Source organism: Onychostruthus taczanowskii, unplaced genomic scaffold (assembly GCF_017590055.1).
Source record: "Onychostruthus taczanowskii isolate IOZ18803 unplaced genomic scaffold, ASM1759005v1 scaffold19, whole genome shotgun sequence".
Lineage (NCBI taxonomy): Eukaryota > Metazoa > Chordata > Aves > Passeriformes > Passeridae > Onychostruthus > Onychostruthus taczanowskii.
Window position 1 is genome coordinate 69,890 of NW_024499128.1, and position 27,433 is coordinate 97,322.

The 27,433-nt window shown below is 46.9% G+C and overlaps 1 protein-coding gene across 5 annotated transcripts in view; it reads left to right on the top strand.

Moving 5' to 3' along the window:
* Nucleotides 1-27,433, top strand: part of MGRN1 (mahogunin ring finger 1) — a 49,612-nt gene that overhangs the window by 12,153 nt on the left and 10,026 nt on the right. For all 5 annotated transcript variants that reach the window (XM_041402026.1, XM_041402029.1, XM_041402025.1 and 2 more), the window contains exons 4-9: nt 4,708-4,854; nt 14,287-14,404; nt 17,834-17,900; nt 20,719-20,771; nt 22,980-23,027; nt 25,998-26,066. In XM_041402026.1, coding sequence (XP_041257960.1) covers nt 4,708-4,854; nt 14,287-14,404; nt 17,834-17,900; nt 20,719-20,771; nt 22,980-23,027; nt 25,998-26,066 — 502 coding nt within the window. The remainder of the gene's footprint in view (nt 1-4,707; nt 4,855-14,286; nt 14,405-17,833; nt 17,901-20,718; nt 20,772-22,979; nt 23,028-25,997; nt 26,067-27,433) is intronic.

Genomic DNA, 27,433 nt, shown 5'->3' on the forward strand with positions numbered 1-27,433 from the left:
TAAACCTGTGGATATTGGTGTTGAAGTTCTGAGTCTTCAGTGTCACTTGTGAGTGTTTGATCTCTGGCAAGAGGAGACTGTGAACCTCAGAGTAGGGTAGCTGTGAACCTCAGAGTAGGAATTTTGCTGTTAACAACTAACAGAGAAGGACTTCCTTCTATTTTTCTTGTGTTCCACATTTGGCCTTGGATTGGAAACTTTGTTTTGGACCTCCAGTACCTGTTGTGCTGGTACTGGCCATTCCTTCTTCTCCTGAAAGCACTTCCAGCTGCAGGAGGAAGAGCAGCTCAGGAGACAATGTCTGTTGTTGCACCCTGGGACAGCTTCTCTCCTTCAGCTTCTGGGCTTTGGATAGCATCATGGAACAAAAGCATTGAAGGTACCAGGAGCTGTGGTGGTTTGGGAATGTGTCTGAAGCATCAAGAGTATCATGGAGAATAGTCATGGAGTGTTTTGGATAAGGGCATGAGAGAGGTGGATGGTGGGGTCTGAGGGGAGAGGTGAGTTGCAGGGAGTGAGAGAAAGGAAATCTCTTCCCTCTGCAGCACAGGGGGCTGACCTTGGTCCTTGGATCTGCTCTTCCTATGGTGGAGGTGATGGGGGGCTGGGGCTGCCTGCTCTGCAGCCCAGTGTTAAACTGGACAGATCTTTGCAGAAACCCCAAACAGGAGAACCCCTGTGTCTGGTGATGCTCTCCCCTGTGAAAGTCAGTGCTGACTGAGGTGTCACTAATTCTCATTTGTTGCCTGCTCAAACGCTGGGTAAATGCAGATCTCACAGCACTCAGTCAAGGGATACTTAACATTTATCCTGCATGTCTCCTGTGTTGGTCAGACTTTTGAATCTCCTCAAAGGATGAAATTGGGTTCAGCTCAAACTAGTTCTATAAAACTGTCATGGCTGCTGTTAATTATATTTTTATCTTTTAATTCTTTAACAGACAATAAAAATCTCCTGCCTTTCCATTGTTTTATCCAGGATTGATGTCAGACCAGGTGGCCTCAGCTCCCTTGGTCATCCTGCTTTGCCTTTTGCATCAAAACGTTGGATCAGCTATTTGTTCTCAAAGGTGGTCAGTCTCTTTCTTCTGTACCTGTGATTGTGAAGGCTCTGTGATGCACCTCTGTGCATGACCCAAAGGCACACCCAGTAAAGTCACTGGTTCCCAAATCTCTGCATGCATCTCGGACCACCCCACATGGACACTGTCTGTAGGGCTTGGCTAAATGGGCACTGTAAAATTCAAGTGCAGGTGGAGACAGACGAGCTCTTGAAGCACCTGAACCACTCCTGAACAACCTCCTTTTCTGCCACATCCCCTTCAAAGAAAGAGGAATGCAAAATGTGTGATTTTTTGTCTTGTAACTTCCCTGATGTTACATCCCACCATTCCTGCACCTTAAGGTAGCACATGAGATGTCTCTGCCTCTCAAAGTATGCACCATAGTAGGCTTTGCTTGTTCCTCAGGCCAGCTACCATCTGTGCAGTCTTTTCTCACCTGAACTCTTTCTCTGTGGCAGATCATAGAATCCCAGACTGGGTTGGCTTGGAAGAGACCTCAAAGCTCATCTCCTTCCACCCCTGCCATGGGCAGGGACACCTTCCCCTGTCCCAGGCTGCTCCATGCCCTGTCCAACCTGACCTTGGACACTGCCAGGGATCCAGGGGCAGCCACAGCTTCTCTGTGCCAGGGACTCAGCCCCTTCACGGGGAAGAATTCCTTCCTCATGTCTTATCTAACCCTGCTTTCTGTCAGTGTGAAGCCATTCCCCTTTGTCTTATCACTCCAGGCCCTTGCAAATAGTCTCTCTGCATCTTCCTGTATTGTTCAGGTGCTGAAGGCTGTGAATGATTTTCTGTGCCTCCAGCAGCAGGGATGTTGTAGCAGGAGGGCACAGCCTTGCTGTGACTGTCACCTTTCAGGCACTGGTCCCTTGCCCTCTGCTCCAGTGGTGCTGTTCCAGGCAGACAAGGCTCAGCCTCTCCCCCCTGCATCCTTCAGAAACCTTCCCTCCAGGCACTGCAGTGGCCCCTCGGTGGTTTCCCAGGGCAACAGATCTAGTCTAGCTTTAACCCCTTATCTGCTTGGAAGGATGGAAGCACATGCTGAATGCTGGCAGAGAGGTGCAGGGTAAGGTTGGGAGCAGGAGGGTGATCTGGGGTGCTTTTTGTGCCTTCCCTGAGAAGACAAAGCAGGCAGTGGTTGTGCCAAGGACGTGTTTGTGTGTGAGCTGCCCCACGCCCAGGTGTCCCCATTGTTACTTGGTATTGTCACAGATATCTCAGTCTGTGCTGTAGCTCTCACATGTGCTGGGCATCTCTATTTAATACCTACCTGTGCATGAGGTGAGTCTGAAGGAGCCTCTGCCTGCAAGAGGTGCTGCTTCTGGAAGAAGTGACAAGTCTGTCGTAGCCTGGATCCTTCATTTCCAGCCTCGGATCCACAGAGTGCAGCACAGCAAGAGGTGACTTGTGCTGCTGCTCTCTTGGACACACACAACACTTGTGAGTGGATTGTTGCCATCTGTGTTCTTGGGTCAGTCCAGCACAAAAATGTTGGTGGTTCCTGTGTTCTTTAGGCAAATCTGTCCTTCTGCCCAGTGTTTCCTCTTTACAGCCTTCAAGTGCCATGATTTTCACCTTGAATGCAACTAGCTTCTGTGAAAATACCATCTTGCTCTGTACTGTATGTTGTGCCCAGGTTTCTGCAGATGTTAACACTTCAGTTCTTGGCATTTTATTTTTTTTTATACTGGCATGTTGGGTGTTTTTAGCTTGATTTGCTGCTCTGACCTAGGTGAACCTCTGGCAAAAGCCTCTCCAAGCCCTTCAGACAGGAATGCAGGTGTGTGCTGTAGTGGCTCACTGGGGTTACATTAGTACAAGTACGTGTGTTGGGTATTTGATTATCGTGCTCTTAAATTTTATTTTGCACCTTCTGTATTAAATTACTGAAACAGAACATTTCATTCTTGTTCAGTGTGGTGTTAAATAAAATTCAAGCTGCAACCCTCTTAATTAGGCAGTAGTTGTTATATGTCAGTGAACTTGGTAAATAAGGATTCCCTTGACTTCCAATTTTAGATTGTATTATAGAGGTATGTCTGACCCATTTTTGGGTATTTTTGACAGTACAGTGTATTCATCAGGGCTGTTTAGTAATGGGAGAGCCTGACACTGTGAAGACAGAGAGGATGCCAAGCTTTTCCTGAATAGTTCAGCTGCTTGGCTGTGGCCCAGCCATCATAGCAATTAAGGTATTACTGATAAACAAGTGTGGCTGGAGCTGGGTGACAGGTCAGTGCTGTTACACCTCTCAAAGGCAGCTTTGTTGCCCTCACCATTCCCACACAGTGCCTGAGCTCACAGTGGTACCTGTGGTCATGGGATTTGAATTCATGGAGAATCTGCTGCTGCCCTGCCAGTGAATCACATCCATTTGTCTGTCACTTTGCTCTTTGAGGCAGGGAGACCTTGGTCAGTTCAGGAGAAGAGGACACTGAGGGCAGAGCTCAGGGGGGGCTGCAGCTCCTCCCGAGGGCAGCTCCAATCTCTGCTCCATGGAACAGGGATGGGAACAGGGAATGGCTGGATTTTGGGAAAGGTTCTTCCCCCAGAGGGTGCTGGGCACTTCCCAGGCTCCCCAGGGAATGGGCACAGCCCGAGGCTGCCAGAGCTCCAGGAGTGCTTGGACAATGCCAGGCACAGGGTGGGGTTGTTGGGGGGTCTGTGCAGGGCCAGGGCTTGGGCTGGATGATCCCTGGGGGTCCCTTCCCACTCAGGATATTCCATCATTCTGTAATTTTCTTGTGGTGTGTTGTGTTGGCTGCTTGTTCCGAGATCTGCTGGTTTCTCTGGCCACTCCTGGCACTCTCTAAGTCCCCCTGGCCCATGGCTGTAGCTCGCTGCCCCAGAGATGCTTCAGACCTCTTCTTCACTGGATTTGTGCTTCTTCCTGCAGTAGGGAAAAGGAGTAACCCTGGCAGTGGTGATCATACAGTGGGATCCAGCTGTGCAGGAGCCTGTAGCCAAATTAGGGCTTACTTTTGCATTAATTGAAATAACTTCTGAGCTCATTCTGTTGGTTATCATGTGTCTGTTTGCAGTTGGATGTGTTAATTTTTGTTCATACAATAAATGCGTGCGAACTCCAGTCCCTCACAGCACCAGAGGTTTAGTTGATCATTTGTACATTTAAAGTTGTTTGAAGTTCCTATATCTGGATGTTTTCTGAGGTAAATATCATCTTCTGTGTGATACTGGAGGTAGCTTTTGTTGAGCTTCAAGAGTTCTTTGTGTTACAGAAACACTTGAAATTTCTCAAATCCATGCAAGATTTCTTTAGCCCAAATACTGAGCCTAATGTGAAGATTTAAAAGGAAGGAGAATGTTTTCCTTCCTTGATTAATGTCAAATTAATCATTTGACATTCAGGTCTCCCTTTCTTGTCCCATTCTGTGTCCTGGCACTGTAAGGCTGGGTGAGATCCCTCAACACCATCGTTAGTTCACTACAATAACTTTAGTTACATCTTGGAAGAACCTTCCTCAGGGGAAAGAATGGAAATCTGGGAAGCCCAAGGTGGATGCCCGGGCTGCTTTGCCTGCCTGGAACACCAAGGCTGGAGTACTCTTGTCTCTATTTCCAGAGTTATCTTGTTGATCTCTCATAAAGATGTGTTCTAATCCTCTGGCATTGCCTTTCAGGTATAAAGATGATGTTGACAGCCCTGCTGAGGAGAATGGGAAGCAGAAGGTCCTGTACAGCCTGGAGTTCACCTTTGATGCAGATGCCCGTGTTGCCATCACAATCTACTGCCAGGCTACAGAGGAGTTTGTTGGTGGCATGGCCGTGTAAGTCCTGGGCTAGTGGGCACCTGGAGGGGCACAGGAGCTGTGCAGGGATGATGAGCTCTCAAACATCTCATTAATCACCCCTGAGGCAGGGCTGCCACACATGGTAGAGTGGGAAATTTCTTTTTTTTTTTCTGATGACTTTGAATATTACTTTAAATTCCCTCACATAGCCAATATCTTCTCTTGTTCCCTTTTTGGTTTTGTTTAAGGGTGTAGGGAAACCATTCTGTGTATAACAAAGGAGAGGAACTCACAGCTGTATGTTTTGTCAATGAAGTGTTCTGTGAAATTAAAAAACCAACCACCCTTCCCTTCAAATACTGCCTATTTTCTTTTTCCCAGATCACCCAATTCACTGCCTTTCTGTGTTCCCTGTGACAGGAGCGTCTGGGCCACCAAAGTAAAGTTCAGTCTGACATTAACAGAGCAAGTCTGTGGAATTGAGGCCCACCCAAAGCCCATTTTGGGATAAATGCCCAGCTCAACACTGGCTGTTGGGAGATGGGAGAGGATTTACTTCCTGAAGCCCTGCCTGTGTGTGTTTCCTGCCATGTACACATTAGTCTTTGGTTAGTTGTGGAAAGAATGACCAAAATGTCATCTGTGGGAACCTTCTCATATCCTGATAGTACATCCCTCCAGAATTTAAAGCCTTTTTATCTAAATCAGCACATTTAAACCATTCCAGTCAACACTGTATCCCACAAGACTGTGAACTTCCCTGTCTATGTTCAGAGCAAAGGTGGCTGGAAATGTGCTCTGCCTGGTGTGAGCTGGGTACACGTGAGCTGCTGCTGTGGTATGGTGCACTTCCAATGGCCATGGGACAAAGAATTCCTTTGGCTCCAGGGGTAAAGGAAGATTCAGGCTGCAGAAGCTCTTGGCTTCCTCTAGTAGAGGCTTTTGGCTGACCAGAGGCTCCTGGACATAGTGCTGATGGCTTCTGCAGTGATGCTCTGGAGCTGGGGCTAAACTTTCCCTTGGTTGAAGGGACCTGCAGGGGCTTCAGCAGGGAGAAATAATCTATGGCAAACCATAACAGGGCTTGTTTGTCTTATGCAGAGTATAAACATCCCACTAATGATCAATGAATAGTGTATTTTTAGAAACAAGAGTAGCTCAATTCCCCAATCCAGATAAGCATTCTTTCAAACTGGAGGATATCCTGATCCAGAATTTTTGTTTAGGCCCCTTTCCCTTCTTCTGTTGAAGCCTATGGCTGCCTTTATTGTGGGAAGGTAATAAATGAGCTCCTTTTTAAAGTGCTTGAAAATTATCTCTCAACAAACTCTGAATACGCTTTCTGTTTAGATCCAGCTTTTCCAGAGCAGAGCTGAATGCAGCTTTAGAAATCCTGATAAAGTTTCCATGTTCTGTCTCTTAGGTCCTTAGGTTTCCTGTGAATTTAGTGCTAGTGAAGGTGTTGGAATGGCAGCCTTGGAGATTGAAGTCTTCTTTCCCTAACACAGGTACAACGTGGAGAGGTGGCCAGTGTCCCTGGTGCTGCCCTGCAGTGTTCCTTGGTTTTTGACCTAAGGAGGAAACCATCCATGGGCTCATGGGGAGAACTGAGGGCCTCTATGGCCAGGGTGGATGTATTTACATTGCTAGACTTAAGCCATGGCTTAAACCAGTAAGGCTTGGTTTAAAGTATTGATTTTGATCTTGTTTTCCCCTGTTGGTTTACTCTGAAGGAGAATTTCATTGTCACTGGTCAGAAGCAATGAAACATTTGCATCTGCAGCACAGTGAGCTTCATCTCAAACCTTTTGCTATCTTTTTTATGCCACAGTCTGTAAAGAGTATCCATATAGTTTAAAATCTGTTTTTCAGACTCCCACTTTTGCATTTTATGCCAAAATGGCAATAACCCTAAGTTATTCTAAAAAGAAACATTTTAATTTTTTTTTTTTTTTTTTTTTTTTAGCCCACGTCTTGAACCAGGCTGTGTTGGGCTGGAATTGTACCTGAGTGACCCAAGAGCAGCAGTGTTTGTTCTTGTTGGTTAAACTGCTCATGTTGGACTCCTAAGAGACTCTTTTGTCAAGTTGTGCCTTGAAGAATAATTGCTTAATAGAATTGTTTTAGTTACCAAATATAACCAACTGTTTCTGGACAGAGAGTGTTTTCAGTCCTCTGTAACTTACAGTAGCTCTCTTCTTGGCTGGTTGGTTGGAGGAAGAAAACACAAGTTTTGGTTCACTTAAGAACACTTTTTTCTGAAATTTAGTGCCATTCACTGAGCCAGTGACTGAACATGAACTACCCAATGGCTTTTAAATTAAATTTGAACAATTTCTAGGTAGAGTTTCTGAACAGGATCAGAGCTGTTGACTTCAAAGATTTTTTTTTAATGTGAATTATTTTAATCCACCCTGTCCATGGTTCAGTGAGAGAGGGATCTCTGTTAGATGGCAGAGCTGAAGCCTGTGTTCCTGAACCCTCTGCATGAAACCAGGATCAGCAGTGATTTCCTCACTAATGAAAAATTAGCCAGTGGTTCTGTGCTGTCCTGCTGGGGTGGCAGCAGTCCCTGGTGCACTAAACCTTCTAAAAGGTCAAAGCACCCACATTCAGCTCTTTCTTCCACTTCTGGCCTTTCATTTAATAAATCCTACTTTCATTTCTCCATAATACAGGAATGATGAACTGCCTGTGTCTGCTCTGGGGTGCTTGAACAATAAATGTTATGTAAATGTGGGTGCAGGGCTGCACCAGAAACCAGGGAACTTTTCGGAAGGCATGATCCTGATTTTGTGCAGATGTGTAGGGGGAAGTCAGATACAAATATAGACTTTATAAGCTGCTTTAATTCAACCCAGGCTATTTTTTTCCATGTGGAAGTGGCTCCTGAAGCACGTCTTGGGGCCATTGCAGCTGCCCAAGTAGGCATCTCTGCTTCTCTGGATTTGCTGGCTGCTAGTAAAAACCTTTTGAAGCTCTGATTTCAGCTTTGCAAAGCAATTCTGTAAGGGCAGTGCTGTAATTACTTTGATTTATTCTTTTCAAATACTAGTGGAAAAAAAAAATCTGGGCTGCATTCTTAGAGCTCTGAGTGGAGTGAGTGCATTTCAGTGCACTAACAGGAATGCAGCTTTCCCCTGCCTGGGCTGGTGGATTTTCCTTTTCCTCAATCTCTTTTGGTGCTAACAGCTGCATTCATGGAACAAGCATGTGCAAAAGCTGTCCTGTGTATAAATTCAAAACTTCTTCTATTGCACTTGATTGGGATGAAGATGCTCTGTAAAACAAAACACCTTTTTTTTTCCACTCTCCTAAATCAATGCTGAATCTTAAAATGGGAGAAACTTTCTGGCCCCCTGTGAAAAGCAGGAATTTTCTCCCAGCTCTCAGCCTGCAGCATGGCTCCTTAGAAGTGCTGAACAAGTTATTCCTGCTTCCCTGCTGGAACAGCCACTGATCCTGATAGTATCAGCACTCCTGCAAAACTCCTGCCAGCAACGTGGTTGTGGTCATACAGTTTGGGGTGAGAGGAGGGAGGGGGGGAAGAGAAGGGAAGGGAAGGTGGCTCTCCCTGAGCAGTGGCTTTGCTTGTTGTGGAGCCTCTGCTCACTGAGAGCCACAGCACTGTGTCTTGGGTCTGGCCTTAGGATTAGCTAGTTTCCATGACCAAGGGGAAGCCTTTCTGCAAGCCAAGGAGCTTCCTCCTGGGGTTATTTGGGCTCCATTTAAAAGCTGGTGGCTTTGTCAGTCCTGTCCTAACCTGTCTCAAAGTATGTTCAGCAGACTTTCCCAGGTAATTGCACTGGGAGATACACTCAGCTGCAGTATTTCCTAGCCAAGGTCCTGGGAACACATAGCTGCCAACAGCTGCCTGCCTCTTGTCCTGAACTGTTGAACTCACAGGGAGCTGTGTCATCCCTTTTGTGGGACCACAGATGACTAGCAAGGTGATTGTGTTGGTGACTGTAAAGGTGTGTTCACCTCTGCAGCCCCATGCCCAGGGGAAGGTACCTTGCACTTCCTGGTGTGAGTGCAGATATGTATAGAAGCCTTTTGGATGAAACAGAAACTCGTGTAAATCTGGAGAGGGCTGCTCCTCTCACCTTTGAAATGCATTTTGCTTGGTTACTTTGTGGTGAGATCAGTTCTCAGAGGATGAGCTAGTGCATCACCCCAAGGGTAACAGATCTACCTATGTCCAAGTCTCTTTAGTGGCAAGGAATTAGCACTGACCTGCCTCTGAATAGCTCAAGACTTCCCCCCCACCCAGTATCTTCAATTTTATTTCTTTTTCTGTCTGTGTCCATTTTCTTTCGTTTTGGAAATCAGGAGAAACAGAGGTGTGTAAGCTCTGCCTCAACTACTCACTAGTGGTTGCCCATAATGGAATTTCCCTCCAGATAAAAGAGAGGGTACTCTGCATTGCATTTCCATTGTGGGGCTGACAGCAGCTCATAGATAATAGTTAAAAGACTCCCAGTTGTAGCCTGCCTTCTCCTGCAGTAACTGGTTCATGTGTTTGAACCTTGGTTTGGGAGACAAGAGTGTTTTTGGAGTAGGCTGCAGGGATATTTGTATTCTCTTTCTATGAGTGCATCCCTGCCTTGTCTGGCAGAATCCTGGATGTGCACACCATTAGCCTGCTCCTGGGAGGGCCCCTGGGACTGTTCCAACTGTAGGTGTCCTGCTGACTAGCAGGAAGGATTGTGCAGTTCAAACATGACAGCAGCAGTTCTTTCTTCAGGGGAAGAAGTCAAACCAAGCCTGGAGCTGGAAGTACTTAAAAGAGCCAGTTCTGAAGGCATGAGCAATCCAGGCAGATCAGGAGCTCATGATAAATGGGACGTGAGAGCTTGGAGTCTTGCAGCCCATTCTTATGAAAAAGATCTTTCTTTTTGGACAGAAAAGATTCTCTCCCTTATCCCAGTGCTGTTGCCAAGTTCTATTTTCTCAATATAAAGAGAAAACAGAAGGAAAATAGGTCAGTCTAGCTCTGCAATCCTTGCCCTTTCCAGGGCTGTGTTGTTTGTGTTGCTGATGTGCAAATGGATTTATTAAAAAAATAAACCCCATTTCCTTGTTTGTTTTGCAATGCCCACTACACTCATCCCAAACCTCCTCCCACGGTTTCCTGAGCTGATGGGGGACATGACACTGCAATGATTCCCTGCTCTGCCTCGTGTGGAAGTTGGAAGAGTTGGGTCTCAAAATGAAACCCAACGGGTGGCTCAGCTCACGGCTGTTTTCATTCAAGCTTGCGTAGGAGACAGAGGCACTCAGATATTCCTTTGGTTATTTAATAGCCTCTGTCTGCTCAGGGCCTTTGAAAGGTGCTCTTGCTGCTTTTGGCTGTGGTGATTAATACAAATTCTTTGTGCAGAGGTTTCTTCTGTGTGAAGAAATCAGAGGCGAGTGCTGGGTTTTGCTAGGAACAAGCCATTATGGCTTGGATCCAGGCACACACCAGTCCCCAAGGGAACACTGGAGTGTGCAGAGTTCACAGGCTGGAGAGCCAAATTCTATAGATTGCAGCAAGCAGACAAACCCTCTGTCTGTCTTAAGAGTTGTGGCCTTTGTGCCTCTCTGTGTAGCTGTTGTGTGAGCTTTGCAGCCTGGCTGGAGCTGGGAGCGTGGTGCTCCCAGCAGCTGGAGACAGAGCTCTGCAGGGGCTGAGGGGGAATGTGGGCACTGGGGTTGTAGCTGCATGGGGAGGGCGTTGTCTTTGCCTGGCTTGGAGTGGAAACTCAGTCCTAAAGGAAGCAGGAGGGAAGGAGAAGACTCTGAGATTGCAAGTGCAATGCCTTAGCACCTGGTTAACCTCCAGACTCCTTGTGGGAGCCTCTGTGGGGTGGATCTTGTCTAATTGTGACTGAGACCCAGGACTATGGCCTTCCTGTAGTTTGGTAGTGTTTCTATTGTCAGTAAAAGTCACTTAGAGTTGAAACATTTGTTCAGCTTCCCTCTTCCCCAAAATCTGGCCTGTGGGATCCTGCCTCAGAATGAAAGGGGAGTGAGCAGGTGGGAGAGAGAGGAGCAGAGGACACTTGTTCCACATCACCTCCTGTCCCCTTTGAACACTGACTGACTCCTTCCTTGTCACCTTTATGAGGACATGGAGCCTGCCAGGCAGTCCCAGCCTGTGGCAATGGCAAAATTTTTTCCTGAGTACCCTCTGAAGCTCTCCTGACCCTTGGCTCACTACAGATTGCCATAAAACATGTTTAGTTGCTGCTAAAGAAAGAGAACTCTTGTTTTGTCTACAGGCTCTTTGAGGCACAGTCTCTCTCAGCCATTTCTAGTCAAAAGTGTTACCTAGGGGCAACAATGCTCCAGGCATCTTGCTTTTCCTGAGGAATGGTGTCTGGACAGCGTTCTGTGTAAGTCAGGCAGTCTGGCAAGGATCCTCATGTGGCACTTCTCAGTCTGGGGTCCCAGTGTGCCTGTGGGAACAGGAGCAGCCCCAGCGCCAGGCACGGCTGAGTGGGAGCACAGCAGCGGAGAAGTCTGCAGGAGCTGGGACTGGTGCCCTGCTGAGGACTTCTCCAGGACAGACCAGGGATGAGAGAGAGGGGGAAACACCCCAGAGAGCATGTAGCAACAGAAGTTTAATTCTGCTTAGCCAAACTCTAGCACGGCACTTCTGTCTAGGGAGCTGCTTAGGCTCTGCAGGTGCCACAGACTGAGTTTCTCTGTGCAGGCAGTGTGTGCTTCTCAGCTGCCAGAGCAAAAGTGAGACTGGGGAATAATTTTAGTTTGTACCAGTCCTCTCAGAAATCACTGGGATATAGTCACAGGGCCTCTCATCTGCTGGTTCTCTGATACACAGCTGGCTTTGGGGGGTTTGACATGAGGGAAGAAGGAGTCAGGGCGGAGTGTAGTTTGCTTTTTGTGAGTAAAGGTGTGTCACAGAGCTCACAGGAGGAGATGGGCTTCATGAAGCCTGAGGTCAGAGCTGGGGGCTGCTGCTGCAGCCAGCAGTGGGGTACCTCAGGCTGCTTGTGATTCTCGTGCTGCCAGGGGTACCTGAGCAAACAAACAGGTTTAAAATGAGGATTTCTGTGTGATCCTGACCTTATGGGACAGACCCCCCTCACTTCTCCACTGTCCTGAGCTGCCAGTGGTCACAAGGTGGTTTTGTCCTCCTTTGGATGGAGGCCTGGCCCAGTGCAGTCTGAGCAACAGCAGCCCAAACATTCAGCTTTCATACTTCCTGCAGAGAGGCAGCGTGTTGCTTCTCTGCTGTCCTTTATTCTTTGATACATCCTCTCTTTTTCTGTAACACATCTGCACAGCTCTACAGAGCTTCCCTGCTGTTGTTTGCTGTGAGCCCCCAGCAGCATGGGCAGGGAATAGATGACTGTGAGTACAGCAGATGCCAACCAAAGGGGCAGGGGATGGGTAGAGGCCCCTTAGACCCTGATATGCAGGATATCTGCTTTGAAACAGCTTGTCAAGTGTCCCTGCTACGTAGCACAGGGAGTGTTGTCTTGTGCAGAGAACCTTTGCATCCCACTGGAAGGAGAATCCATTTCTGTGAGTCAGTCAGGGGCCATCAGACTCACAGGGAACTCACCAGCCCACTGGCTGCTGGCTGGAGATGTTCAGAGTTATCTGGGTGTTCACATCCAAGTCTGACATGTTTTGGCAATGGGGGCCAGGCAGTCACACAGTCTGAGGCATGAAGCTCACTTGGGGAAGCCTCCTTAATAATTTTGTCCTACTCTTCAGCTCAGAAAATCTATGTGCCTGGTTTATTTCTTTTCCCAGGGACGGTGAGAGCAGCAAGTCAATGTGAGTATTATTCTGCCCTGTCCTCCTTGGAAGAGTGTTGTTTTTCTGTTGCAGCCTGGTTTGGGTTTCTGGTGCTGTAAATGCAGGTCCTCCAGCATTCCTGGCACTCAGCAGCATCATGTTTACACCCCTTTCCCACCTCCACTCTCTCCTCTGCACTTTATTTCCAGTAAGTTCCTGACTTGCTGTCACCTTAGATAAGTCACTTTTCCATCTCCTGCTTTCCCAGCTGTGGAGGGAGAATTGTGCCTCTCTGCAGAGCTGGGAAGCTTTGAGAGTACCACAAAAGGAGCTAGATAAAGGCTTGCTCTATTCATTGTGCTTGACAACTCAGTAAATAAAACTTCACTCAATTGCTCGCTCTGTAATTCACATATAAAAGACCTGTCACTCTGATCTCCCCCACACCATGCTTGAAATGCAAAGGATGGAGTGAGACCTTCTAGTAAAGCAGCACAATTTCAACCCAGTACAGAATGGGCTCTGAGGGTATTGTCATAAATAACTTAATGCACCTGCCTTGGCAGGAAGAGCAGAGTGCACGTGGTGAACCTGCCCTTTGTCACGACCTTCCAGCATTTAACGTGGCTCTTGTGACACTTGACCTTCTGGATCCTCAGAGAATGCAGGAACTCTTGCAGCTTTCCAGAGAAAGGCAGAGGGGTTTTTTGTGGGGCTGGAGCCTGTCTTGTCACTGTGCTGAGGGAGGATGTTGCTGCAGTGTCTCCTGGGCAGGGGATCTCTCACCTTCTCTCCGGTTTGTCAGTGTTCTCTGAGCACACAGTTGGTAATTTGACAAGAAAGGCTTTGGTGGTAAAGGCAGCTTCAGCTGTTCCCACCCTGCTTTGGGGTTCACTGCCTCATCTCCTGTGCCAGAACTGGGAGAGGCTGTGCACATCCAGCTCAAGATATCACCCTCCAGAAAGGGGGAGTGGGCAGGGAAATGTCTCCTGGGGAGGACAGCACCAGGTGAGCTCAGGGTGCAGAAGATGGTGGATGGCAGCTGTGGTCCCATTCCAGATGTTTATCCCAGCCTGGCAGTGCTCGTGTTTCAGTGACAAGCTTTGAGACAGTGGAAGAATTGTGACTCTTTGGATGGCTGGGGTGGAAGATGGTTGGTGTCTCTCAGGTGGTGTTGGTAGCCCTGCAACACCCCTGGGGAAGCACAGGAGGGATTGAGGAGCGGGTTGGAAGGCTAAGCAGGATGGTGGAAGCCAAGCAGCATTTCCCACTGTGGAGCTGTCCCATGGAGACATGGTGCTTTCAGCACCATGCTGGGTTGTCTGTTCCCAGTGTTAAGAGTGTTAAGTCATAGCTTGTTCTTCCTGGGTTTCCTGCAGAAATCAGGACTATGCTGGGCTTAAAGCCAGCTTAAAGTTAGGCCATGGATTTAGGGAGCAGGCCTTTGCCAAGCTGCTGCACCCTCCCTGTACTCCAGGCAGGTCAGTATGGACACGATCAGACCTTGCCTGTCTGCGCTGCTTTCTCTTTCCTGTGCTCACCTTCTTGCTTTGACCTTTCCCTTCCCTCTTTGTGTCCCCTCTGAATGGCTGCCAGCCCCTGCCAGCTCTGCCCTTAGAGCTGCCACTTGTGATTCCTGAAAGGCCGACGGGCGAGAGCCGGGCAGCGAGCAGTCATTTGTTACAGTGGGTTTTCTCTTCCCCCTTCCCTCAGATACAGCACAAAGAATCCCTCTCTGCAGTCCGAGACAGTTCACTACAAGAGAGGGGTAAGCCAGCAATTCTCCCTGCCTTCCTTCAAGATTGATTTCTCAGAGTGGAAGGATGATGAGGTAAGTGTCTTCTCAGTGTCCCCTTCTTTCCACACCCTGTTGTCCTCAAAGCACTGGCCTCTGTTTAGTGCTGTGAAGTTATGGCTGGGAGACACTTTCTCCCAGCTCCTCCAGTGTGTTTTGTGGGTACTGCCCTGGGAGGAGCAGTATGGGAACTTGGCAGGCAGATCAGACCAACTGGGACGAAATGCAGAGAAGTGACTTTTGATATTAGTGATCAGCTGATTTAGGAGGGAGGCTGCAGAGATTGCCACTGGAGCTTTTCCTGGAAAACCTGCTTTCCTTGGCCTTCCTCTCCCTGCCAGCCAAAGAGCTTGTGGGAACAAATGTCTGTCATGATCTCTGTTTTTATGGGTTTTTGTTGTAAGATTTTGGGGTTTTTTGGGTGGTCCTTTAGAACAGTGATCTCCAAAGTAAGGTGCATGCAGTAAAATTCATTGGGCTGTGGCAAGGACTTCAGAACTACATGTACATAACCCACAGATGATAAGCACACATATCTTGGGAGTATGTGCTCAAAACACATTACTGGGATGAATAATCAGAATAGTGGAGACCACTGCTCTGGAAGAGTCCTGTTCTGTTAAAGGGCCACATCCTGCACTATTATCTGTAGCAGTACAGTGTTATGAAGGAATGTTCTCCTTCTGGGGCAGATTTACACTGGTGCATCAATGCTGAATGAGGGAATGTTTTCCTCTTCTTAATTTAACCCATAACTGCAAACAGACCAGGGCTTGGTTTTAATTAAGGTCTGTGGCTTTTCTGCATACCAAGATTTGTGGAGTCCTGTTAATTTTGGTATCTTTGGTATCTGCAAAATTCCAACATGGGCAGTAAGCCTCTTGTTTCTGAGCCTTAAAACTTTCACACAAAGGCTTCCCCTGCACATGGCATAGGGCAGGAAAGCCTTGGTCTTTTCCCTGCTCTGTGCAGAATTGTGGTAAGAGATTTCAAAGGCAGAGTAGTTGTTCTGTAGCCACTGCTAATATGTTGGTTCCTGTGGACCCCTCTCCCAGGAAGTGCACACTGATAATGGTGTTCATTTCCTGACCCAAGCCTGTGCAAGTGTATTGTGTATGTGAACCTTGCTAGATAACTCTACCTATTAAAAAAAAAAAGAAGAAGAAAAGAGGAAAAAAAAGTAATGTTTCATGTATTTGAAAGATTGAATGGCTATTGTCCTCAAGTTACAATTACAACTATAATCAGTCCCGTGCCTTAACAAATGGTTACCAAGAGCCTGCAGAGTCTGGTCTCCTGATGTCCTGGCTTCTCTGCCAATAGATGATTTCACAAGTTCAGCCTACAAAAGCCTGGAAGAGCTGCTTTTCAATCCCTTCTGTTGTCTGAGAGAGCTCAGTTCCCTTTCTTCTTAAAGAATTGAGAAGCTTAATTTTTACTTTTGTTCCTGTCAGCAAGGTTTTAACTCAAGTACTAAAATCATATCCCTCTGACAGCTTAAAGGAAAAGTGAGTTTCTAGCTCTCTTTGCTTGTTCTGCTGCATCCTCTGTTTCCTCTTTTTTTCATTGGTGTTACTGGGAGCTGGAAAAAATGTGGAACAAGCACTGTGATTCCAAAGAATTTCCCTTCCCATGTCAGCTCTGTGTTACATATTGGTCCTTGTCCTAAATCTTCCCAACTTGCCACCAAAATGCAGCACTTTTATCTGAGACAGCTGGCAGTGTCTTAGCTGTGTGCAATTGACATTTCAGATTTCTTTCCAGCTTCGTTATTGGTTTTGTTCAAAACTCCCAGATTTATTTCATGTTTTTGCTTAGTGTAATACTCGGATATGATGTAGATCTTGGCTGGGGAAGAAGGGAGACTGATGTTATGTTGAGTTGGTCTGTGAAAAGCTTTATAAAAGTTTTTTTGTCTTCTTCATTTACTGATTTGCTTGGAAATTATAAGGCATGGCTTGTGTCAAGTGAGTTGTGTTCAGGGCCCTTAAAATGAATGTGAAATGGTGCCTTAAAGAGACCTCTTTTGTTCAAGAACACTGGAATTTATATGGTAAAGCAACCTCAGTTCTGTGATGAGACTTTCCCTTCAAATGTGTTCCTCCCTTCTTTTGAGGAACTGGAGCAAATCAGGCTGCAGATGATGTTGGGGCTGTGGCAGAGGGATGGAAACCCCTAAGCACTGTCTGAACTGCTGCAGCACCTGGAATTGGGTCTCAGTTTTCATGGAGAAACTGAAAACAGATTACCTGGAGCATCAGGGTGAAATGACGTCTTTTTTTCAGTCTTGGCAAGAGATGAGACAAAACCATCCAAGTTAGTAATTAACAAAACCAGCAGAAATCCAGTCCATGAGCCACTTCCTTCCCTGGCTTAGGACAGTGTTTGTAAGGTTGCCTTTTCCTTGTATTTCTAAGATGACATGGAGCTTTTGATGTGCTTTAATGAAGTGTAGGGCAAAGGGAAAAACTGAGACTGTTTCCCTTGCACTCAAATTTTCATCAATTAGAAACTCAAGGACCTGCATTTTATAATATGCCAAGAGATGAAAATCAGTCCTGTGTTTCCTTAAAGTGTTGTGTGAGCGTGAAGTTTTGCAGATTTTCCTCTTATGTCTTCAGAAACTTCATACCAGAGCCAGGGTCTCTTTGTGGTGTTGGGAGCACAATGTGCTGCTGTGCTGAGGCCAATATATCCTGTTGTATGGAGGCAAAATTGTGGCACTGGATATATTTGGAGAAACTTTTCCTAATACAAATAACTGAGAAGACTTTTAGGATCCATGAATTAATGAGAATTAAGTAGCATTTGGAATTCCAACCGAGATCCTTTGCCTTGCTTTGCTGGTGTTTAGTGCCATGTCAGTGTGTGTATGCTGGAGTTGATTCCCTTTTAAAGTCGGTGCCTGAAATTTTAAATCCTCCTGTATTGATGTAGGATGACCCCCATCTGGGGAATAAGGTGCTCTGACTCCATGGTTTCAGAAGGCTGAAGAAAAGCTTTATGAAGCTATGCTGTACTACATTACACTACATACTGTACTGTATCAAACTTACTAAAGAAAAACCCATGAGCTCTTACAGAGAGTCATGACACATCTTTGCCCTAATTGGTCAATCAATCTAAACAACCATCACCAGAGTCCAATTAAGAAATCTTTCTTCGGTAAACAATCTTCATAACACATTCTACATGTGCTAAACAACAGATGCAGCAAGTAGAGATAAGAATTGTTTTTCTTCTCTGAGTTTTCTCACTGCCTTCCCCAGGAAAAATCCTGGGGAAGTTGTGCTGCTGCTCTCTGTGAAGAGAGCTGTGGCCACACTCCTGCCCTGTCGTGTCCTTCTGAGACAGGAGCTGGGGTTCTGTCAGAAGGACCCTTCACTGAGCTAACATGATCTCCAGTGCTGTCTTCAGGCAGGTCTGGTGTGAGTTGTGTAACCTCAGCTCATTTCTTTCCCTCAGCTGAACTTTGACTTGGACCGTGGCGTGTTCCCTGTGGTCATCCGAGCAGTGGTGGATGAAGGGGATGGTAAGAGTTGATGTTCCATTCCCATGGCCTTCTCCTGCCTCTCTCTGAGCTCATGTGACCCCTTTCAGGACTGGCCTCCTTGGGGAACCTTTACAGAATAAAAATATTTCAGGGGTTCACCATAACTTCCCGTTATTAAAAGGGCCAAGCTAGCCACATAAAACCCATACTTTTAAAAATAGCCTTCATTTTTTTACAGAAAAATGGCAGGTATTTAGTGTTGGAATAGTGTTTAGGAGAGCTCCTGGCTCTGCCACCAGTGCCAGGCACACAAATTAGAGCAAATGACATCCTTGCTTGTTGGGTTTGCTTTTGCAGTTTATAGGTCAAGGAGGGTGGAGCTGGTCTTTTCTCCTTTTTGGAGGGGTCAGTTATCTTCCTAAAAACCTGGAAATGGGCAGAGAAAAGGAAATGGCTTTAAAATACTCAGGTCAGTCTTCAGTTTCATTCAGCAGTTTGAAATTATGCTTTTTCTGAGGATGTTGAATTGTTATAATAAAAGAGCATAACCTTTCAGGAGAAATAATTGTTGATTAAATTTTAAAAATAATTAATAAATAATCGTAATTTGTAATTATGATTAATTGATTATTATTATTTAAAGCACACTGCTCTTTTGGAGAGGTCTTTTGGAGTCCAGTGAATATTTAGACTATTTTTAGATTGTTATTCACCTTACATGGTATTTCCCTTAGGGGATGGGTGCTTTTGAGCTCATCTGGAGTGTCAGCATTGAACAGGGCACAAGGAAATCACACTTTCTTTGAAATTGGGGGCTTTTATGGTCAGCAGGACCAGCATTTCACTTCTGTAACATTTCGTACAAAATGTAAGATAATTAGAAAAGAAAAAAGATCCATTGTTGATCACATTGTTTGGGTCAGTGACTTGCTCAGTTTCTTCTGTTGTAAATGTGAAAAAGCTCAAAAACTCATTACATTGTTTTACAGTCTTCCAAGCAGACAGAAATAGAACTGAATAAGCCAATTTAAAGTGTGACTAACAAAGCACAGTGCAACATAAAGGAAATTACTTCTAAAGTGCATCTATTTTTAGTGATTTCAGGCACTGTTAGTAAAATCGACATATATGTGTATTTCTTGACCATAAATATAAAACAGCTTCCTCTGTTTATGGAACTTTTGGCAAGGTGTTTATACTCTCTAATGTTGGGCATGTCTAGAAGGATCAAAAATAGAACAGGAGGCAGTATGGGAAGCATACATTTATGCACATACCATGCCCAGCCTCAGCCAATAATCTACTCCCATCTATTTTAATAACCTAGAAAACCAACTGCTTTTAAATCCTCTCCTGGAAAGAATATCAGCACAAAAATGTGTGACATTTGAGCAAGATTTGAGGAAATTGTGTGTTTTGGTTCCTTGTTTAACTGATGCGACTGGAAGGAGCTGGCATGGTGTGTTTGGAGCACCTGGAAAATTACAGCTGTTAAACAAGGTTGAATGGTAAATTAAAATAACAGTCAGGGAGAGGCTGGTTTGGACTGAGCTCTGCCATGGCTTGCAGTGTTAGCCCTGCCCCGTTGCTGGCAGTGGGATTGTCCCCAGGGAGAGGCAGAGAAGGAAGGAAAGGTGCTGCACAGAGCAGGTCACACCACTGAACTGTCACCTCTTCCTTGGCCATTCTGACTGAGGGAAGGGACCTGAATTTTGTTTACTCCAAGAGATAGAGCAGCCTTGCTCTTGGCTGGCAGTGAGAGGAGCAAGCAGATGAATTCCCAGTTTTAATCCCCTTTTCTGCATTGTGTTGTGTTCCTGATTCCACCCAAATTGCCATGACCAACCTCAGTTACCCAGCAAATCTGCAGGCAAATCTCCCCTCTCTCCATACAGCTGTTTCCAAACATGGTCTCAGTGCCACAGTCCAGGGAATTGTTCCTCTGCTTTCTCTGCTGTCTGGGAGCTCAAAGGGAGCCGTGGAGCTCCTTTGCCTTTTAGACAGACCAGGAGTTGCTTCCTTGAGCTGCACCTTCCAGGCAGAGCTCTCCTGCCTGTGCTGAGCACAGCCCTCATCACTCCAAACATGCCTTCCTTCCCTCTGTGACTCCTTCACAAGCCTTGTCTCCCATTTCCATATGAGGAGTCTGAACAGGATTCAGGAAAAGGATCCAACCAGCTGGAGCTGAACAGAACCTCAGAGGCAGAGTGAGAGAGACTGGAATTGTACCTCGCCTCCTCTTCTCTCTATTTGCTGAAGTAGCCAGGAATGCAGTACTGAAACCTCTGACAGCCCCTTCCCATTGCTGTGGGATTAAGAGGGAACCCTCAAGTTTGGAAGAGGGAAAATGCTTGTCTTAGGGGAAAGCTGGACAGAGATGTTTCAGTGTCTGAAGTTGGTATGAGAAATAAATGTTTTATAAGCGTGTCTGACTAGACTGAAATAAAATGATAAATAACAGGGCTGGAAGTGCTGACAGTTGGTGTTAAACCAGATAGATCTGTGATAAATTCAGGTAATTAAGCCCAGGAATTTCAGGGGACAGGAGAATCCCACTGAGTGCTTTGTTTTACTGTCCCTTTCCAACCTCTGCTAACAAAGTGGGATATTTTGGAGCACCCAGGACAATGAAGGCATCGTTGTGTAGGGCCCACCACAGAGCCCAGCAGGGGTTTGTTCTTGCTCTGTTCTGAACCAGCCTGATGACAAGATAAGAAAAATTCTAAATGCAGGAGAGGGTGAAAATAGAGCAGATGGCAGCTCAGAAATTGTAAGTGGAATAAAATTCAACTCAGGATACTTTTATGCTGGTACTGCTTGAGAGGTTTAACCAGTTTTGCCCTTTCTCTTTTTGCAGTGGTGGTTGAGGTCACTGGTCATGCCCATGTTCTTCTGGCTGCATTTGAAAAGGTAAATGAGGGGGGTTTTATCCCTGTTCTTGTGTATATAAACATTTCCATGGGTCATTAGTTTGTATTTATATAACACTTGGCGCAGCAGTCCTGGCCTGTGCCTGGGGCTCCTGCTTGCTGCTATAGTACAAGGAATCATTTGCAGCAGCTCCTGTGCAGCCTGTAATTATCATTTGTACCTGAGCTGGTCACTCAGGGAATGGCAGGGCTATTTCCTGTGTTCCCATGGAGGGGGGAAGGTGTTGGCCATGGCTGCTGCCATGCAGTTTTCCAGGGCTTCGTGATTTTTGCAGAACTGGATCTGCTGTGTCCAGACCCTGTTGCATTATTGTTAGGTCTGAGTTTACACCCAGGACCAAGGATTGGGATGCATCCTGTGTAAAGGCTGAGTTCCCCTGCTTTTGAGTGGTGTGTTTGATGTAGCTGACCCCTGCCCACATGGTAAGGCCAAGCTGTGTGCACAAGCCTTGATAACAAACTCTCTTCTCTTGGTAACTGGACCCTGAAAACAGTTGCAGTATCCATAACTGGACCTAACCCTGTTGTGTCTGGTAGTGGTAATACTGCAGACACATTTTCTGGGCAGGTGATATTGCAGTGACAAGCTGAGGTGAGGCAAGAGGTGCTGGAGCAGAGCTGGAAATGTAGAGGGGAGCAGCATCAGTGCTGTGCTGTTGGAAATTCCCCACTTCCCAGCTGGCAGGTGGCTGACTTCTGTATCTCAGTGTGCCTGGTCCCTGCCAGGTCCTGATTCTGTTCCTCTGAGGTGGAGAATGTGGATGGTGACAAGCTGAGTCAGAGGGCATGGCAAGCACAGTCAGTCCTAAGGAAGCATATGGCTGGAAGATGCTCTAAGTATTCTAGGTTGCTTTTTTTGTTGGACTTGATCTGTGAAGAAAGTGAGTTTTCCGTGTTAGAAAGGCTGCTCTGAGCACTGGCTTTGTAGGTAGCTTCACTCCTGGCAATTGGACATCTGTCAGAAATGAGATGGAGTCAGCTGCAGCACCCCTAGGACCAGGGCAGGGATGTTATTGCAGTTTCCTCTGGCTAATGTGCAAAAACAACACACTGGAATCCTTCAGTCATACTTCAGCCACTTCTTATCTCTCATCTTCCACTGAAGATGCTTAAAACAAGATTAAAATCTCCCTTTTAATAAAAAGTCACAAGGCAAAGTACATGTTGAGTTCTTCATCTTCCCTGTTTGGTTAAAATACATTCCCCATCCTTAAAGTAATTGCAGCTTTTGAAGTGTAGGTCCATAAATCCAGGGGAGGTCCTTGATAAATGAGCACTGCTGATCCCCAGGGCTTGTTCAGAGGAAAAACAGACCAGCAGGACTTGGTAACTTGCTATTTGTATGTATCTTTAAGATCAGAAGAATAACCTTGGGTCCCGTGTGTAGTCTGACCTTGCAGCTCCTCCAAAGGCAGAAATTGTTTGCCTGAAAACAGGACTGTTTTGTCTGGGGTGTGATGTTGTTGTCCCTTCCTTCTGGGACTCCTGCAGACCTGCAGCTGTTCACAGGACCTGCTGGAGCATCCCCTGAGTCTCCTTTGCTGCTCTCTAGGCTGTGGCAGGGGAGTTGGTTTCTTTAGCGGTCCTTGTGGACGATGGGGAAGTAGAACTGGCACACTACTTCCATCACTAATTCTGGCACCAGGCATGCACAGAATTGTTCCAGCTGTTCCTGCTGCCACTGAGCAAATGAAAGGCTCACAGCTCTGAGGATGTGGAGCACATGGGACCTGTTTCTGACTCCATCCAGTGGACAAACCTTGTTCTCAGCCTCATGACAGCCCCTTGCTCTGCCACTTGGTGTTACTTAGGGTGTTAACAAATATCCCCCACCAAGTCTTGCTGGACTGGCTGAAGAAGTGTCTGCACCCAGTTGGACTGCTTGCAGCCTGAAAGTGTGCCAGGGGAGTTTTGTGTGGGCTCTGACCCACTTCAGCCAGGTTTAACTTGAGCCAAGTCCACCTGGCTCTGCACTGGAGCAGACCAGTAGCCCCCCAATACCCTGTTCCACTAACTCTGCTGGGAGGGACTGCTGCCATCCAGGCTGATACACATCCCACTGTCCCCTTAGTTAGCAGGCACCAGCTCTGAAATGAGCTCATTCTGATTTGTACACTATTTAATACTGTTATTTGTACACTATTTAATGCAGCTGTTTAATGCTTTAATGCCCTTTTTTCCCTGCTAGCACGTTGATGGCAGTTTTTCTGTGAAACCACTAAAACAGAAGCAGATCGTAAGTACCTGTTTCCTTTCTGCTCTTAAAGACTTGCTGGTGAAGTGCCTGGCTGTACCCAGAGGGGGGGTTTGGTGTTCATTGAGAGCCTGAGATCTCACTTCCTTAGCTCTGATATTGTAAGCAAAGGCAGCAAGGTGCTGGCAACCCTTCATTTTGCCATTTTGTCCCCTATCCTGGTGTGGTGTGATGTGCAGAAGCTGGGTAAGAAGCTGGGAAAGAAGTGTCTTATCAATTGAGATTGCATCCAGTCCTGCATAGCCAGAAATACATAAGTAAGATTGTCAAGAATTTCAGCTTCTGAAAAGAAATCTGGTAGTGATTGTGCTGCAAGGATCAGTTTGAAATGTCTTCAAGAAAGAGGTGAAATTTTGGTGGTTGATCCTTTCAGGTTTAGCTGTGTGCTGTGTTTTAGCTTTAAATGAGTTTCACTTCATCTGCTTACTTGATAGCTAGGGGTTTCTGATTTGAATTAAGTACCTTTTGCTACCAAGAAGGTCATTAAGTGCCTTAATAAGACACTCTTTGCTGTAAGATGTTAATTTGAGTCCCTGGGTCAGAAAAGAGCTACAAGCACTGTCAGTAATCATAGTTCAAGATGGCATTTGGAAAAACAAACAGCACCACTGAAACTGAGATAGCATCTGCACCCTTAGGAGAACAGAGCAGAGGTGTAGAGTCTGGAGTAAACCATCTGTATAACACTGTACGTGCTTTGCCATCCCTACTTTTCTTTTGCCTTCCCCTCCCTGCCATTGCCAGGGTTGTGGGTACCTTTTGTGGGCATTGATCAGGAAGCAGCAGGGCATGAGCTGATCAGTTGTAGTGTAAGCACCAACCTGTCTGAAGAAAGTCAGCATGGGTGAATACAAACAGTTGGGTCAGCAGAAAACCATGACCTGGGCTTGGCCAGTGACTTGGCCAGGCTGTAAATGGCAGCAGAAGCTTTTGGAAGGATGACATGGTGTGGAATGGGTTGGAGAAGCATGAAGGTGAAGAATTGTGTACAACCACCTGCTCCTTCGGAATTACTCCCACTCTGAAAACCTAGAGTTCTTCCCAGGAAGAGCTTTGTTGCACTGCTCACCCTTTCCCTACTGGGACAGAAGCTCCTCAGGATTTTTAGAGGGAAGAAGTCAAAAGGAACACAGACTCCTACAGAGACTCAGGCCTCTTTCTTCCTGACCTCTGCTGTGCTTTGAGCTGACAACTTCTGCACTTACAGTCGCTCATCATGATCCTCTGAGGAGTCAGGATGCTGGAACAAGGCTCTCTTTGAAATGCCAAGTTACAAAAGAATATCTCCCACATAATTGTTCCCAAACTTCCTGGGTGAGTTGTGAGCCGCTGCAGAGGGTTTTGCTCAGCAGTACAACAGCTGATCTCATTGCCATGAAATGCAGGCCTAGAACAGAGTGTCTGTGAGCTGCACACTGAGTTACACAGGGACACTCTGGAATTAGTTTGTTATCACTGCTGTGTCCCAGCTCAGAGCACTTCTGAACTGGCAAACGGGCTGGGTACAGTCAGCTCCTGCCCCCACTTTGCCATGTGTCACCTTCTGCCACACTGGAATGCCATGGCAAAGCCACTCCTCTTTGGAGAGGGGAGAGGAGAGGGAGAGGAGCCAGTTTGACATGGAAATTACAGAGGCCCTGGGATTGATGAGCTCTTTTTATCATGGGGTGCTGGTGGCACTGCATGTTGGGAGCTGGACAGCTACTGGAGATGGCAGGAAAGTGTTTCCTCCCACTTTTTGTGAGATGTGCCTGTTTGGTACCTTGCAACCCCCTCACCCTTTTACCTGTTGTGAGGCTTTCTGTGGAGGAACACATCCTGCTCTGGGGAAGCTGCTGTGTAGCACCAGATCACGGAATCACAGATTTAGGTTGGGAAAGAGCTGCAAGATCATCGAGTCCATCCTGTGACTGATCCCACCATTCCACCCATCCCAGTCGTTCCTTGAACACCCCCAGGGATGGTGACTCATCACCTCCTGGGCAGCCTCTTGCACTGTTTAACAACCCCTTCCGTGAAGAAATTCCTCCTGGTACCCAACCTGAGCCTCCCCTGGTGTTACAGATCCTTCTGCAGAGCCTTCCTACCATCCAGCAGATAAACACTCCCACCAAACTTTGTGTTGTCTGTGAACTTACTGAGGGTACATCTGATCCCCTCATCCAGATCATCAGTAAAGATGTTTAACAGGACTGAATCTTGACTGAATCAGCCTCAGTGCTGAAATTCAGCTGCTCAGTGGGGTTTGCAGGCAGCTGCCAGTTTGCAGAAGTCATGGCTTGGAATTGTCCCAGGCTGAGGCTCTGAGCAACTTCCACCTGTGCCTCAAGCACCTTCTGCCACCACACCCCCAATTTAGAGATGCCACCAAGGGCCTGGGGGTGGCAGTAAATGACATTGCACTAACACAGAGTTATTCCTTGAGTGCTCCTCATGCTGAGGGACACAGTTTGTCTGTCCTCAGTAGCTTAACCTTATGCTCCCAGGGGATGAGCAGGGAGGTGATGTGCTGCCACTGGTATGCCAGGAAGGAGCTGTTGACACAGCCCATCCTCTGAGGTTGCAAAAATGGATGGAAGTTTATCTTGGTTGAAGTTAACCAGGACCTCACAGAGGAGAGGAGTGTAGAAGGCTGATTGCCTCTGGATTATTTGAGCTGTGGGTGTGTATTCCCAACGTCTGGGACAAGCAGAGTACTTGTTTTTAGATTATCTTGATAGCCCAGCTAGCCACTTCTGTTACTCTCTGCTCAGACCAGGCAGGATGGACTCTACTTTTTGAGCAAGGAGAGCTTCATTCTCCCAGCTGTCCTTTGCAATATTTGTTTCTGTTACCTTTTTCATGTCAGTATAGGGGAGCTATAGTGACATTTGACACAGGGAGGGAGGGAAGGTGGTCATAAACCAGTAAGGACAGAGCAGCTGTCACTCCAGCTGTGGTGTTCTCCCCTAGGTTGACCGGGTGAGCTACCTGCTGCAGGAGATCTACGGCATCGAGAACAAAAACAACCAGGAGACCAAGGTAAAGGAGGCTTCCTCAGCTGGGAGTTTCCAGCCTGGACCTTCTGCTTTTGAGCTTAATGATGGGGATTGTCAGGGCAATGTGGAGGTGCTTCCCAGAGTCCAAGCTGTGTGATTCCTGCAGGCACCCAAAAAGCCCAGGGGTGACAGACCATCCCTGGTGTCAGGCCCAAACAGTGGAGTTGTGCTGAGGTAATTTTAGGCAGCATGAGGCTTTTGAGGATGTTCCCTGTGGCTGGGATTGCTAGGAGAGAAAGGTATCAGTGCCCCAGGGGTGTGTCAGAGCACTGATTTTTAGGGCTTGTAGAGAGCCACTGTTGCTGTCTCTCTGCAGTCAAGGCAGTCGTGCCTGGTGTCTGTGCTTTGCTCTTGTGGTTCCTCCATGTTCTGGTTGAGGGTTCTGCATGTTCCAGTAGTGTTCCAGAGAACTGAGCTCTCTGGGGCTTGCCAGTGTCCAGAGACATTCCTCTTGCATTCCTCAGCAGGAGGGAGCACAGCACTCCTAAGGGATGTATATGTAAATGCCGTAACCAGAAACATCCCATCTTGAGGCAGGAGCTGTTGCTGGATCCCAGCCTGCTGCACAGCCCTGCACAGGTTGTGTGACTGCTTTATTCTTCCTTTAGCCTTGGTAGAGCTGCCCTTTGCTGCCACCTGGGCTGTGGAGTGTACCCAGTGCTGGCCTTGGGATCACACGGCTCCGGGATGTGGAGTGCACTATTTGCACACAGTGGAGCAAGACAAGCAGGATTTCCTCTCCAGTGCCCTGCCCAGAGCATCCTGTGATCCCTATCTGCCTGTGCCAACAGGTAGCACCTGAAGAGGCAGGAGAGAGAAGTGTTTTCCAAGGTTTTACTTGCATGGTATTGAGGGAGGGAATTAACAGGATTGAGGGCTTCTTTTTGGGTCTTGTGAGGATTCTCGTGATCCAGCAATCCCATGTTCCTGGCCTATCAGACAAGTGGCCTGGGGCCATTTTTGTTCTTCCTTATTCAGCAAACCATGTGAGTGGGATAGCAAAGAGCCTGCTCTCCCTTAAAAAAAAAGGCTGGGTGAGGATGTGGCAGCAGCATCAAATGCTGTTTACACCGAGGTTGCTCATGGTCTAGCACATGTTAGCCCCAGGTGAAGGTGGAGGGTGCCCATCCTGGGTCATTGTGGTGGGCTCTGGCACAACTTCTGTGACATCAGTGGGGAGACTGGAGTTTTCTGGTGTCAGTCTTGTGGCTGGAGAGGGAGTTTCTCTCCCATCTTGATCAGTGGTTGTGATCCAGTTTGTGGGGCTCTGAGAAATATGGGTGTGAAACATGTTCATGTTGAATGGGTGCACACTGAGCCTTTTACCAGGGTAGCTGAGAGCAGCTGAGT